We start from the raw sequence: 15,921 nt of genomic DNA on the forward strand, positions 1-15,921 counted from the left end.
CCTTCAGAAAGTTTTTATCTCTCAGTTTTTTTATTGTATGACACACCCCATGGTCCACACCCTGTGTTTACCTTATCAAAATACACTGTGTTAGCTGCTGAAGGAGAAGACTGAGCTGAGACAAACACTACAGCCATGATGACTGTGTCCACCAGATGAAGTTCAGCATCTATTGAAATGAACTTAAAGGTATTATAAGCTTAAAGAAACACAAGAATTAAAAGAACAACTGCATTGTTTTATTGCCGTTTCAGCATACATCCAACACCCCTATGCATTTCAGCTACATGAAGCATTTACATTACACGTCATGTGTGAACAGAACAGTTTAAAAATTAGGATTCATTTTCTTTACATATAATACAGTTTGCACACATGTTAATAAATATCAATACAATCATGTCAAACTTATCTCACACCAACTAAAACAACAACCCTTAAAATTATGTAACTTTTTATATTCACAGCTCATACCAAGTCAGAAGTATAACCTCTGGTGTCTGCGCTGGAAAACAGTGACCATTTGGATTCTACAGTCGTCCCAAAGGCTGTGAATCGACTCCCTGACAGATACATGATCTTGTTTGAGCACTTTGCATCCATTCAGTGCCTCATTTCAATTCGTCTGTCGTTTGTCAGGGGGCCGGCTGTATCGAAGTATTTGAAGAAAAAGAGTAAAAATCTCAGGTTCCAGTGGGACACACAGATATGACTACCTCAAAAACGACTCAGCTCAGAAAATGAACTATAACTTAAGAAACGAAAATGAAAAAGGCATCTTGTTCAAGGGTAAAGTGTTAACACTGCTGTTTACTGATAGAAGTGTTGTGTAGTGTGGAGGTCTCTGTGGTGCTTCCCTCTGATACTGCAGAATATCTACCAATAGAGACAGTCCTGTGGCACAGATGTGTCATGTGAGCTGCGCTGATTTCCCGATAAAACAGTGAAATCGGCTTTAATATCGTTAAATCCCATCTGTATTCAGAGACAGTTTACCTGGCTGCTGCTCTCCATGGTAAAAAACATGAATCTCAGTATTGTATATGGACAAATCTGTGTAAACTGTCAGTGTGATCGATGTACAGCGAATGGCATGTCAAGGAGAGCCCCCTCATTATCCATGTGAAATACTAAAGTGTTCATATATACTATCGTCTGCATTGGAAGTCTGAGCCATAAAAGACAAGGTTAAGCTTTTCTTTTTGCCTGCAGCCTTCATTCCTGACACACAATGGCTTGTGGGTGCATGGGAAACATGCACAAGTGCAAGACAATGATATTGTGGGCACTCTCCTGTGAATGCAAAACAAATCGAAAATCTGTTAAAAGCAAACAAAGATAATAAATACATAAAAAACATGGCCATCTTTATTGTATTCTTAGTGTTGACTCACTAAACACTGTGAGGGGAATAACGGAGACTTGTCTTTGCTGTTCATGAGGCTGCAGAAGTTAGCGCGTCACTGATAGAAAGGCAGCTTCAGCAGAGGATGTTCATCCTGCAGTCTGACTGAAAAGGAGATTGAGACATCGCTCCACTTCTTCAACACACCTCTGAAGCAGTCCTTTGCAGGGGGAAGAGAGAACCCTCGTCCTCTGAATATGTGACTTATTCTACACAACTATACACAAAAACACAATTCTTTACAATTCCTTTACATCAGCAGGACTGAACTGCATTCTTCCCTTTAGACAATCGAGAATGAAATATGTCTTTACACATTCTCCCAGGACCCTTGCCTCTCTCGTCTGAGAGGCTGGGATGATAAAGCTGTGAATGTACTTGCATCTCCGTCCTCGGAGAGAAAGAGCAAGAAAAACTGCAAAGTGATTAACTAGGACTGCCTTTGAGCAGAGGATATGTAAACGTTGAAGACTGTTTTAGTGTCAGATACAGTCGTAGTGTTCTTGTGTGTATGTGTGTGTGTGTGTTGGGGGAATCTTTACACATTCACTGCTGCAGGTGTTCAGCAGATTCTTCTGATCTATGTGACCATGAGTCAGTTCATTTCCCAGGACTTTGTAGCAAACGTGTCACTTTGCTTAAGCCCAGTTGAGGTCGAAGCCTTTAGAGAGCATGACAGACTCAAGGTCCTTATCCTCCTCCTTCTCCCGAAGTCTCTGCTCCTCCAAGAGAGCGACCAGGGCGTCCCGCTGCTCCACTACCTCCAACATCTCGTTCAAGATCTGCTTCTCCTGACCGAGCTCCTTCTCTGTCTTCAGGTTGTCTAAGAGGAAGAGGAAAACAGGAGTTAGAGAGAGAACAGGTTACAGAGATGTCAAGAAGTTAAAATAACCTGGCTGCAGAGTTGTTTTACTTGAGTCCAGGAATCAGACTTAAATTCAAAGGAGTCCTGATTTTCAGGACTCGTGACTTTACTAGGACTCCAGCACTGATCACTTGGACTTGAACTGTTTTACTGTTTTTTAAAAGCCTAAATGATTTTTTTCTGTCGCAAAGAAGTCCTATCACGTGTTCACTTGCACGTGTCTTTATGTGCCGTCTTCTTAACAACAGCTCCTGCAAGGGTGCTCAAAGAGTTGCCACACATCATGAGCTTAGCTTTCAAAGATTTAACAGCAAATGAAATCAAAGCAGTGCAACATGTTCAGAGTATGTAACAGAACCATCCAGGAGAACACAGGAACAACCTCAAACATAGTCAGTCCAGGTTCAGACAGTCAAGAGTTTGGAGTCCTCTTTGTGAATCCTCAGGTAACAGGGGACTGGGACACAATACAGCTGACAGTGGATAGTCCTGCACTCACCTTCCACAGCCATCCGCTCCCTGAGTTCCTGCTGCAGACGACTCTGTCGGTCCTCCAGCTCCAGCTCTCTGGCACTTTAAAGATAAAAAGATCAATGAGTGAACTTTGTTGCACTGATATATATTACATCATTATATTTCTTTAACAGTATCTTTATTATCATCTAAGCAGGATGAATCTCTAGTTATTACTGGCTCCCATTAAAGATAAATGCTTATTTAACTTGCTTTAGTGTCTGTTAATGAGAGAAAACTGGGTGGTTTAATGACTCATGAGACGTAAAGACTTATTCTCTAACAGCAGATACAAATGTGATCACATAATAAACCTCTAGACAATCATTACGGCCTTCATGAGGGCCAAAAACTTATTTCAACTCCTTAAATAAATTCTAATTATAAAACTGAGGAGTATTATTTGATCGTCTATTATCAGTAAGATTGTCTGGTACTTAAATTAATAAATATTATCTCATCATCAGGCAGTTTCTTGCAGATATTAAAGGTTTAACAACATTTTAAAGAGATAGGTGGGAGGACTTCATGTTTCTGTTTATTGATTTGAACAGTTCAGAGTGAAATATCTCATCAACTGTGGCAGATAATCAAGGTCCAAAGAATTGATCCTCATGACTTTATTGACCCTCGTCATGTCTCGTTAACGGGGGAACAGTTAATCACATTTCAGTCGCAAAGCAACACGAGTGTTCACACAAGAAACGTCTGTATTCACTGCAATAACTGAGAATAATCATTTCACCTAAAGAATCAACACTCTCAATCAGCGTGGGTACGTTTCACCTGCTGGGTGGAGGTCTGAGTATTCACGCCATGTTGATGCATTCATGTGATGCTAAGCTATCAGCTAGCCTCAGATTAATTAGTGCCAATTTAGTGGTTTTAAAAAAACTCGTTTTAGATTTACTTTGGATTCAGGAGGGACATGTTATATAACTTAGAAACATGAAGAACAGCACACACACATAGAAACTACTAAATCTAATTCCAGTTTGATCTCTGCACTTCGTATCATTATTGCAACAGGCTGTGCTTGTATCGTCCTAGTCTTCAGGACTCAAAGCGCTCTTATACTACTTGTCATATTTACACTGATGGCAGGGGCTGCTATGTAAAGTATTAACTACACTGCCAAAACTCAAAACTAAGCATGTTTTTTGTCTTATTTCCAGTAAAAGAATATCTCATTAGACTTATGAGCCATATTTGCTTGAAAAGTCCAGATGAACGTCTTCTTGCGAGATATTACATGCAAAAATTAGACATTATCCTTATTTCAAGAAATTTAAAAGCACAGATTTTTCTTGTATTTTTTTATAGTAATATTTAAAATAAGATGTTCATCCTGACTTGTAAGGTTTATATTAAGTCTAATTAAATATATTTTCACTAGAACTAAGACAAAAACATTTATATAACCGATATTTAAACTCCGGGCTGGCCCTCATTTACAATGATGTAGAGTAGGAAAAGAAAAGAAAACAGGTCATAAAATACAATGTAAAAATTCAAGATATAACAATCAGCTAAAACAGGTACAATCAGAGCTAGTGTGATACTTGGTCAAGGAATTGAAAATACCAATGGGTACCAAAGTGTTAATTTCTAAAGTGCTTTGTAAAGAGTTGCAAGAGGATGGAGCGTAATAACTGAAACTGATCTCCAAAGCTCGAGGAGGTAAGAGACGGTCATTGGACCGTGTTTGAAACGGTCTAGATGACCAGCGTATGAGAGATGATATGTAGACTGGCAGTTTCCCTGTGAGGGCCTTATAGATGGACATATACAAATGCTTGTTATGTCTCACAGTCATTTGCTAAGTTTTAAGTTATTGCAGTGTTTTTGCCGCAATTTAGGGAATAGTTTTTCACCCAGGGGCACCTGGGCAGGAGCAGGGATTGATCCGCCAACCTTCCAACTGAGAAACCACCAACCCTACCAGAGTCACAAATGACCTGTCCAACAGTATTTAACAGTGTAAACACATACCTTTAGCGCCCTCTGCAGTTTTACACTCGTTCAGGAGTTGAGGTCAAGACAGATACTGTATAAATAATCCACCAAACATCATCTAACTTCTGCTGTACTTTGAACTACATGCTAAAACATCATTATGAAGATGAAGCTACATTAACAAGATAACTTAATGTTATCTTGAGAAAGTACAGCCGAGGGTGACCGTACTGTACCAATGAAGGCTTTTCATGCCTTCATTGAGAGAAAGGTCAGTAGATAGAGTCGGAACAGGGAGCGACGTTGAGGAATGACATGCAGCAGAGAGCCAAGTGAGGAAATTGGACCCAGGGCCACTTCTTCGAGGACTGTAGCCTCTGCACAAAGGTTAAAAATCAACAACCCAGCTAAGCTATGTTTCTCTTACTGAACACTCTGTAAATGTACTTACAATATCATGAGTTCTGACTCGTAGCGGACCAGCGCATTTTTCTCCTGCACCAGCTTGAACCACTCTTGCATCAGCTTGGGATCGTCCTTCTTGCCCATGCCTGGAGGAGAGGAGGAAGCACAGAGAGGATGAGAGACAGGACAGCCGGGAGCCGACACTTGATGTCACACAGACAAGGACCGACACCGGCGATGCAATGAAAGCCAAGCCAGGATGTCCTCGCCGAGGGAGGGTGAGGTGGAAGAATGGACTCGACACCAACGAGGTAAGACACGCCATACTTCAAGATGACGTTCAGAAGAGGGCGTGGAGCTACGGGTTTCAACTTTGACATCTGCACACACGCACACAATCACACTTGACAGACACACACCCAGACCATAAGTGTTGTTTCAAAGTTGAGAGTTTGTTTACCCAGTTTGGACATTGTGTCGTAACTGCTCTTTGAAAGCAACTATGTCATTCTATCCTTGTTTCAGAGTGTGTGGGTAGTGAGACAAACACAAACAAACCAATCAGAAGCTTAAAGATTAAAGAGAAAGCCAAGAGCCTTCTGAAGTTCTTCATCCACCCTGCCCACATATTGACCCACCACCAGAAATTAAATCCTCTTAGATCCCATTCATGCTGAGCGGTGTAAGAGTAGAGAGGGATACATTCATTATTCTGCTGCCTTTACATATTCAATTATGAGCTCAGATGTTCATGGGATGATTTATCAATGAGACCAAAAGCAGAGCTGATACTCCTTGTTCAGTTTGCGCCAGGGTAAAGCATATTTGATGCAGTTGGAGTCATGCAGTGTAGTTTCTATCATCACAATGATCAGTCAGATTGAGCAGCTTCAAACTTCTCCTGCAGGACTCAGATAAGACCAGTCTGCATATGGCATGCTTAGAGAGGTCTGCTGCTAGGGCGAAGCATCCTTTATTTATCTGACTTCAGCAGGTGGAGCCAAGCGGTTTCAATGAAACGCCGGAAGGCAAACCTCGATGCAGCGTGACATACTTAGCTGGGGAAGAGGAGGCTCTTGCAAAACAAAAAGGAAAAACATTGTGCACACATATATCGCATGGTTGTGGTCTCGGGGGCCGGCTTTGGCTAATTAACAGAAAAGACACAGAGAGAGCAAAGCTGGAGAAGAGCTGCACACAGAGAGGGAGAGGAATACAACATGTGGAGACAAAGGAGGCATTATAAAAGCAAGCCTGAGTTTCCAAACCTATTCTACTGTTTCTTCTTTTGCTCGTAAACCATTACAACCTGCTCCACCATAACCTCCCACAGCCCAAGGCTCCAAACACAAAGGAGAAAGGATCGACCGGAACAAGGCAGAAACGGCAATAACAGAACTAGAAACCTAACTAGAAGCATGTTCCTTCACACATATTAGGAGCTCAGGCAACATTTCCACTGACAGGTGTTAGACGCTGGAACAAACCAGATGATCCATTAATGTTTTAAGACTTGTTTTGTGGAAGACCTGAATATTTATATACAAATCAGCACACCATGCAAGTTTCTCAATCCTTCAACCACAAACCTGCCTGCGAGCGAGCCACGACTCAGGTGCTCACCACCAGGTTTGATTATCATTTTACGATTACAAGACACTTCAAATTTATTAAAGCAAAAACAGGCTAAACTAGAAAAAAATGTAAAAGTGTGTGCTGCGACAGACTGTGCAGCTTCAGGATTAAATTTTTAAAAAACAGAGAACATGCTGTTAGAGTCACACTACAGCTCAATAGTTTCCCCTTTAAGTGAGAGCACTTTCGTTTCTCAATTTCCTGAGACAGTGCCGTCGTGTTTTAACAGGACTATTACAGCTAATAGCTACATCACTCATTAAAGCTGCTGTAAGAAACGTTTGGCTTGCTTTGATTCTGGCACCCCCTGTAGACAGAGCAGTTACTTTTATCTCTTTGCTGATGTTGTCCTGTACGTGAGTAGAAGTGTTTTCTGATTAAAAATCCCGACCTGCACCCTTGAAACAGACTCTGAATCTCTCCTTGAATTTAAAGCAAGGCTGTTTTGGTATAGTTCTGTTAGTTGCCTTGTTTGACACCGATTCTGTGGAAGTGTTTACAGACTTTTAAAACTACTATTTAGAAATGATCATTCTTGCTGCTGATGGTCTTGTTTGCTTTTGTGGGTCATATAAAGGCAGCATTATGGATATAAGTCAGTTCTTATTCTAGCTAAAAAAAAAACACAGGAGCTTTAAGAAGTGCTTTCAGGTTTAAATGGATGTTTTGTTAAAGCAGGTTGTTTATATGCTTATTATGTCGATGAAGGGGAATAAAAACAACAGCAAGAAAAAGAAGACGAGCCAGCACACTAATTCAGTGCCACAAAAGTTAAACCACTATGTTTCTTTGTCAGAAGATAGTTTACTATCACTATATCACTGTCACCTGACTAAGGCCATTGGTGACGAAGATCACTGAGTCGATGACGTAATCATTGAACAGTTTGTGGGATCAGTTTTTTGTCTCGTTGAAGTAGAGGTTTTGTCATGTGTAGCTCAGCTAAATAAATCCTGCAGTTATCGGCAAATCAGAGTTATAACAATGAAAACTGACAGCAGGAGCCAAATCGATGCTTGAACACCCCAACTTCATTAAAATTGGAACAATTATCCTAAAGATTATATTCTGGATTAGTTTCTGTGATCACAAAGCTATGACAGGTCGATAATTTGACAAGAAAATGAGTTTCAGCCTCAGTAGAGTTATCTGAAATGACATTCAGTTTTGATCATCTTCACCCATTAGTCGCTGCAGATATTTTTAAATGACCCGTTAAATGAGGTACAGCCCAGTCCTTTAACACTGCATGGCAGGCTCTTGAGGATACTTTGTGTTTCCTCTAATGTGCACCTGCATGCTCCAGCCAGAGCACTCATGTCAACGCACCAGGTGCTTTAAGATACGCCAAGATCCAGGCTCAGAACTAGAGGTGACAGAGCTTTCCGATGGCTGCTCCCACACTGTGGAACAGTCTGCCTCCAAATTTTAGAAATGCACAGACCACTGAGAGTTTAAATCTTTGCTAAAAACACACCTCTTTGCGTTGGCTTTCAACACCTGCTGAGCGAGACACCCCAACATTTTATTTTGCTTTTATTTACGGTGGCTTTTTTGTGTTGTGTTGCATTTTTAATATCTATTCTTTTTGACTAATATTTGTTTTTATTGATTGTGTGTTTAAGCTTGTACAGCACAAATCAAGCCATTAGTACTGATATATTACGCTATTTATCTAGTTTGAGTAATATTAACTTCTCTGTCAACCAAAATCACGAGCCAAAATAAGCCCAATCTTTAAAAGTTAACAAACTTTGTTTAAATTTCACAATAGTAGGATCATTTCTAACCATTTAGCACAAAATGCTGCAAATGCTCTCCAAAAACATGAGCATCTTCTGCATATAAAATGTCAGTATTTTGATACCCTCCATATGACTGTATTTAATGTTCAGAAAAATCAAATGCAAGCCAGTGTTGTGTCCTGAGGAACTCCTGGGGACTTTTATTCCATTTGAGGTCAAGTGACATGTCACAACCTGACATCGTTTTTTTAATTAAAGTTTTTTGTTGTAAACTTCAACAAAAATAAGTAAAAAACACTTGTTCCAGTCTGTAAAAATCTGCCCCGCTTGAGCTAAGGTATTGTAATATAAGGGTTTAAAATAAGGATCTGTCATGCTCCTTATTCAGCTTCAAAAAGAAGGTAATCTTGATGAAAAAAACGTAACCCATCAGGGTTACATTTGAAAAATAACACAACAAAGCCTATCTCAGGGTGCATTAAATTGAAATTAAAAGGCTTTTTTTTTCTTTTCTTGATGACTACCTAGATTCCTATGTTATGTTTGGGGAAATCTACTGAGCCTGATCACACCAAGCAGTGAGGACCAGTTTGAAAGACGATGGACAGGGACTGTTCCGGTTCTGGAGATCCTTACGTCTGCCAAGGTAACCTGCCACAACCGTCAGCGCAGGCGGCGAGGTTACGTTACCTTCAGGGGAACAGCAGGGGCAGAAGGAGAGGGGTCTTCGGCGAGGCATCCCCACAAAGGGCTCAACTTCCACAAGACAGAGGGAAAGAGCATGAGGGAGGAACGGAGGCAGGTGAGAGAAGGAGAAGGATGGAGGTGATGCAGGAGGAAGACCAGAGCCATTACATAGAGGGAAAGGGGTAGAGGAAGGAGAGTTCAGGTGAAGGGGTAGGAGAAGGAAGAGGTGGAGAAAGAAAAAAATGAGGGAGAAACAACACTGTGGAGAAAATCAAAGGAGGGCAGGAGCGCTGTGAAAGGGAGAAGACAAATCACCTGGAGAGAGGAGGTGGGAGAGATCAGCTGCGTGGTGTGAGGGATGAAAAAAAGGATAAAAATAGAAAACAGAAACAAGAGAAGACAGAAAACCCAAGCACAGAGAGGGAAAATATCCTCCAGGTCGTTCTTCAGATAATCTTAGTTCGGCTAAAGAAAACAGCTCCCAATAAAGGGGAGCAGCCGACACATACGGGCAGTGTTTATCAGAGCACACAAAATGATTTAATCCCATTATCAAAGTCATTACTGGTCACCAGGAGATCCATCTCCCTCACAGACACGGATAATTACCTCCACTTTAAAGATGTTTCAGCCTCTTCTTGCAAACACTACTTAAATATGTTTAGACCATCCATTTTCTTTCCACTGTGATGACTTTTGAAGTACAGTGACTATTGAAGTGCAAATCAGTTTTTTCTTAATATGCACCTACTTAACTTATTTTTTGAACCAAAGTAAGATCAGAGATAAAAGATGCTAGCTTAACAACCCCAGAGTTAAGACTTTAAAATAACTGAGCCAGGGAGGATGTCAAGATAACGAAGGGAGACATCGTACCATAGCAGCATATATATATATATATAGGAGCCATTAAATGACACAAATTGGAGGAGGACACGGTGAGCTTGGGCCAGCGTGAAAAGGAGGTGGGAGAGTGAAATGCCAGATAATTGCTACAAGGGACTATCACAGAGAAAGAGAGTAAAGTCCGGCAGGAAAACAGAGGGTTAAAGTTCTAATCAAACTTTTATGGCTCCATTTAATCATGGGGATATGGTTATGAAAGGCACTTTAAACTCAAATCAATAATAACCATGTAATCAGATGATTCTAAAAATGTCCTTTGTTTTTATGTCTTTATATTGAGGTTACTGCTCAATTTTTACTGAAAACAAAAGCTTCTCTCATGGGATGATCCATTACGAAAAAACAACTTGTTTTCTGAAGATCATGGGAAAACTACGGAGCTCTCATCCATTTGTGTTTCATTTGATCACACTTCGAATCAGCCTGCAGGGCTTCATCCTTGGCCTGACTGTGGAGAGGTTTTCATAACAGAGGAGTGTTTCAAGTCTGGATTCTTGATCAGTAATAGGTACTTGTCAATCTGAAATTCAGCTGATTCCTGTGAAACATAAGCCTGTAAGTAATAAAACTATTCAGCCACAAACTGAATCCTCTGAGAAGCACCACTGAACGCCACGGGAGGTCATTTCTACCTGTGGCTGTCAGACTGTCTCACTCCTCCTCGTTCTGAAGGAGGAAAAATGAAGCATGACTTTTCATTATCATGAGTGAAACTGTGCAGGTCACATATGTCTGACAATGTTTGATATTGAAAGAGGTGTTATTACTCTTTTTCATATTGCAAAAGCAGGTACCAAGCTAAAATATTGGATTGTCAATACATCCTGAAATGACTTGTTCAAAAAGTCACACCAGAATTTCATGCAAGGCACAGGAGATTTGGTCAATTTGTGACCTCACAGATTGACGAATAGGGAAGGGAACTTGAAAAATGTAATAGACGCCGAAAATATTATTTATTCTGCTTACTTATACAATTGAAAATAATCTTCCTTATCAATTCCCTCTGAAAACTCTATCAAGAATGCTTTTAAGTTCTCATCAACCAGGTATTTAATGTGTACATTTTTAAGTTATATATATATATATATATATATATAATCTAGGATGCATTTGCGAGTCCTATTTTTCCTGTTTCAACCAACAGCTGTTGTAACCAACAACCACTCATGCATTCATCTGAAAATCTCCAGACAACAGGGTCGCTTTGAACCAATACACCGGCGGCATAGAGTGTGAAACTCATGGCACTCCTGATATTTAAGGCTGTTCTGTGTCAACAAATGTTTCTGCATGTTGCTGGTGTTTCCACTCTTACTTTTAATCACACAGACATGCACGTTGCACTGCCTCTGGTCTGCCATGATTATGTCCATGACTCACTTGTTGTCGTTCGTGCTCCCTCTTGCAATGCATGACATCATTGCTTTCTTTAGCAAGGCATGCAGATTGATACAAGGCATGGATAATGGAATTGTTGTGCATGAAGGTGAACAATGCTGATGGCTCGAACCAGTTAGAACCGGTTGTTGTCTGGAACTGGTTCTGGATTCCCATCACACTGAGTGAATCTCCTTAGAAGAGCGTACCAAACGAAACACTTCCAGAACAGAAACGTCTTGCTCTGTTCTTTACAGCCTGGGATTTTGTTTATAGTTTCACAATTTGTCATTTAAATAAAGAAACACTGGTTAACTCATTGTAGGCGTCTTTGTAGCATGGCAACAGTGGAGGTAGCTTCCAGAGAGCTGGCCCATCGTACAAAAGTGGGCTCATAAAAAAGAGGGTTTCCAAAGACACCAACCTGAGATAAAGAGAGTTTGTGCTGTAAATTTGTTATCGACTGATACCGTTCTCTTAACAGCCGATGTTTATGGCAATAATTAGAGGGCAAGTTAGATAATGTTTGACCATGCACGTCAGGTTTTTATGTATCATCGGAATTTGATGCTCTGTAACTTATACTGTGGAAGCAAATTGGAACTAGATTTTCTTTCGTGATAAAAAAGTTCCTCCACATCTTAAAGCGTTATGTTACATTACCTTTTGTTGTCTTGCAATTGCAGCTTTATTTCCTTTTTCCCCTTTAACATAATAAAAAAAAATTCTCAAGGTAACACGATGAAAAACTCATGGTGGACATGCAATTGCATTAAAAATATTTGCACTGATTCGTTTTTTAAGGTTCTGTATAATTCATATTTCTGAGTCATCATGGTGGTGATGTCCTCTGCAGCAGTCATATACAGCTATTCTGAATATGCAAATGTGCACCTTTTAGCTTGTATCCAGTCTCTATTCCCCTTTCACACTGAACACAAGAAGAGGATAGAAAAAAATCATCTAGGCACAGAAGGATTTTCCTCGTTCAGCACCTCTGTTTAAAACACCCAGCACACTTGAACACATCTATCCACTCTCAAAGTTTTAAATCCAGCACCATTTAAATATTTCAGCAAGCATACACAATTTAATGAGTGCCCTAGATCAAATAAGAAAAATAGAGTATTAAGTTTTGAGCTGATTGTTTTTTTTCTTTTGTGAGTATTTCATTATCTTTATTCAAAGCTCCACGCGGCCTCCCGTCCGATTAGTGACAACAAAACCACACAGAAGCACCGGCCATGCCCAAATATGTGGAAATGCATTTTTCACTAAACTAAAAAACATTTCTCACAAAACCCAGCTGGACTGTCAGGAGGAGGAAAAGATGCATCACACTCATATTCAAACAAGGCCAGAAAACCAACAACGAAAACCACAAGATGTCTCACCCAGACACGGCGGACACGACTACTGTTGACCAGCAAAGTTAACACATAGCAGCTCAGGGTCAGTGGGTACCACACTGCCTACTAGCAGACACTACACACACAAACTCAGAGAGTTATGCAACTGAGCAGGTATGAGAAAGTCAGGGGAGCATTTACTAGGACTACAAGACAGAAAATGAGCAGCACAGAGCTCTGAGGAGAAGCTAACAGGGCCATGCTAGCAGTTTAGTATGAGTCAGAGCGGGGAGGGTTACACAATACTTTCACACGATGTACATGGGTAGGAGGGCAGTGGTGGTGGGAAGGGGTCCATGTTCTGTGTCTGTGTCTGTGTCGTATTTTGATGTGATTTTTGTCTCATATGAGAAAACTTTTAGAACAACAGATAAGTTTCCCTAAACACAATAATGACAAAATAAAGCTAAATGTTTGATCAAAGAATAACATGTACAGCTGTAGCTGAAATAATACGACAATACACAGTTAAAAATATCAAATAAAATGCCTTGATGAAACAGGTACATACATTAAATGATCCATGAGTTAAAAAAACACCTGTAGGCATTGTCATTACTCACTCTGTGAATCAGGCTATTGTTTTTAAGTTTTTTAATATAAAAAATTATATGAATACACACAGTATGTTTGTCTCCTAGACTTTTTAAACCTCTCTGACCTGTGTACAGAACTCAGTCTCCAGACCACTGACTAGTACTAAGGGATGTAACAGTACACTCAACTCTTGATAATGATGATGACAATACGATACAAACAGCGCGATACGATACGGAACGATACAATGTGATACAATATGGCACGAAACAATACGATACCATACGATACGAAACGGCACTATACGATACGGCACGGCACGGCACTACACGGTATGATATGATATGATACGATGGAATAGGGTATGCTCAGTTAGGTACCATACAGTCTGTCACATTACGTTACGTTACGTTACGTTACGTACAATATGGTACAATATGATGCAATAGGGTAAGGCTCAGCTAGGTACCATACATTTTGTTACATTACGTTATGTTACTATATTATATGATACAAAACAGCACAGCACGGTACAGTTTGATACGAAACAATACGACAAGACAAAATATGATACTATATGATGCAGTAAGGCACGTCACAGTGATACCCTACGACACAACGTATTTTGTTTCTGTGTCATGCACACCAAATGTCCAGCCCTCGTGGGATTACAAGACACCACAAATATAGTTACAGCGGTCTAACAATTCTTTACGGGTCAGTATAAAGTTAGATATTCCTTTGTGAATGTACATTTTCTCTTATGTTTCTTACTTACTTACTTAAGTACTTCTTACTTTTAATGAGTATTTTTAACTACAACTTTAATCTTGTCCCTTAAATTTGAAATCTAAAATAGAAAAAAACTCTTTGCATTCTGTTTCTGTTAAATAAATAAATCAAAAATAAATACTCTGAGTGAGAAATGCTGGCGGTGCATCCTCAACTGTGAAATCTTCCCCTCCTGCCATCATGTCTGAACTCCTCTATAAAGCGACAGAAGAAAGAGACGTAATGCCGTCCGACAAGAGAAGTCAAACGCAGAGAGCGCCTTCTGCTGTTTAAAGAAAAGTATCGCGATTCATTTTTTTATCTCAGCCATTAGAATCATGTATTATGTATAAAACATTTTCAACCGTATCACAAGGTACTGTTACATCCCCACCCTTTATATTATATTCCTTAACTGTTTTTCGCTCCAGGTATCTTTATACTTTTTTTACCCTGGTCATCTATAAGTATAAAACTGCAAAAACTCAAAACTAGCAAGTGTTTCTGTCTTATTCCTGGCGAAAAATGTCTGTTCAGACTTTATATGAGCCACAGTCAGCAGACAAGTCCAGTAAATGTCTTATTTCGAACCAAAAAAAACCCACCCAAGTTGAAAATCAGTCATGGAATAAGAACATTTCTAAAGTTTCTTGAAAAAGGAATAGTATTAAACTTCAGGAAACTTAACAAGTAAATGTTTCTTATTTCACATTAGTAGATATTTACTCCTATCAAGCAATTCAGGACGTAATTTTGGCTTTGATGTCTTAGACATTTTTCTGGACTGTTCCGCTGAATTTGGCTTGTATTAAGTCCTATAAGACATTTCTAATTGAGTTTTTGCATTGTAATGATCATGTTTTAATTCTGAGTGCTCTGTAACATATAAATATGTTGCAGCACACATGACTTTTCTTTCATGGTGTGGTTTTCTTAATCTTGTTGTGTCTCTTTATGTTTCGATGCCCAGTGTTTCTTTGAACACTCTCAATGTTGCCACTTCTTTCTGTCACCCTGCACCATGTCTCTGTTTGCGTCTCTACTCCAGTTTGTATTGTCAAGCCGTGACAAATAAAAGTCACTCAGTAATTCATTCATCTATCATTCATAAGTTTACTGAGATCAAAGACGATCATAAGAGGACAGCACAAGGCCAAGTGTCTGATCTCTGTTTGATGTAAAGAGTGTCTGAACTGCAAACCCAGGGAGAGAGGGAGGGAGGGATGGAGGGAGGAAGGAAGGAAGGAGGGAGGGAAGGAGGGGGAGTATAGGAGCAGAAAGTATTGCAATATGGCGAAAAGCCAGCCAGCCAGCCAGCCAGCCAGCTAGCCAGCCAGTCAGCCAGTAAAGGTAGATATGAGGGTACAAAGCTCAAGTAGTAGAATAAAAAGTGGGGGAGGAAGTTGGAGGACAGATTGGGTTAGCCATTAGGTTAGTTCAAAGCGACAGATTTGAAATACATACCGCCCAGATGCAAGTCCAGGATTTCACTGTAATTAGAATCTCCCCAATAGTCTACAATGACAGGGATATATTAGAGATAGGAGTTATTTCACACTGCCCCAAACTGGGCACACAAACACACAAACAAAAGTCCTCAACAACAGCGAGTCATGCATATCCTTGCAAACATACGGACACACGTTCTCACTGCAGCGACACTCCGAACAAAGAGAGTCGGTCAGTACTCACCACGGTGCAAAATGC

General features: G+C 40.1%; 1 protein-coding gene across 5 annotated transcripts in view; it reads right to left on the minus strand.

Moving 5' to 3' along the window:
• Window positions 1-217: 217 nt before the first annotated feature.
• The window catches only part of mical3a (microtubule associated monooxygenase, calponin and LIM domain containing 3a), a 136,281-nt gene continuing 120,577 nt past the window's right edge, over window positions 218-15,921 (minus strand). For 3 of the 5 annotated variants that reach the window (XM_034685266.1, XM_034685265.1, XM_034685264.1), the window contains 3 exons: window positions 5,191-5,290; window positions 2,770-2,843; window positions 1,347-2,228 (listed from right to left, as the gene is read on the minus strand). In XM_034685266.1, coding sequence (XP_034541157.1) covers window positions 2,044-2,228; window positions 2,770-2,843; window positions 5,191-5,290 — 359 coding nt within the window. In that variant the 3' untranslated portion in view covers window positions 1,347-2,043. Of the gene's footprint in view, window positions 2,229-2,769; window positions 2,844-5,190; window positions 5,291-15,921 lie in introns of all 5 variants that reach the window. The other 2 variants (XM_034685261.1, XM_034685263.1) reach the window with 1 other exon arrangement.

This window comes from Notolabrus celidotus, chromosome 6 (assembly GCF_009762535.1).
Source record: "Notolabrus celidotus isolate fNotCel1 chromosome 6, fNotCel1.pri, whole genome shotgun sequence".
Classification (NCBI taxonomy): Eukaryota; Metazoa; Chordata; class Actinopteri; order Labriformes; family Labridae; genus Notolabrus; species Notolabrus celidotus.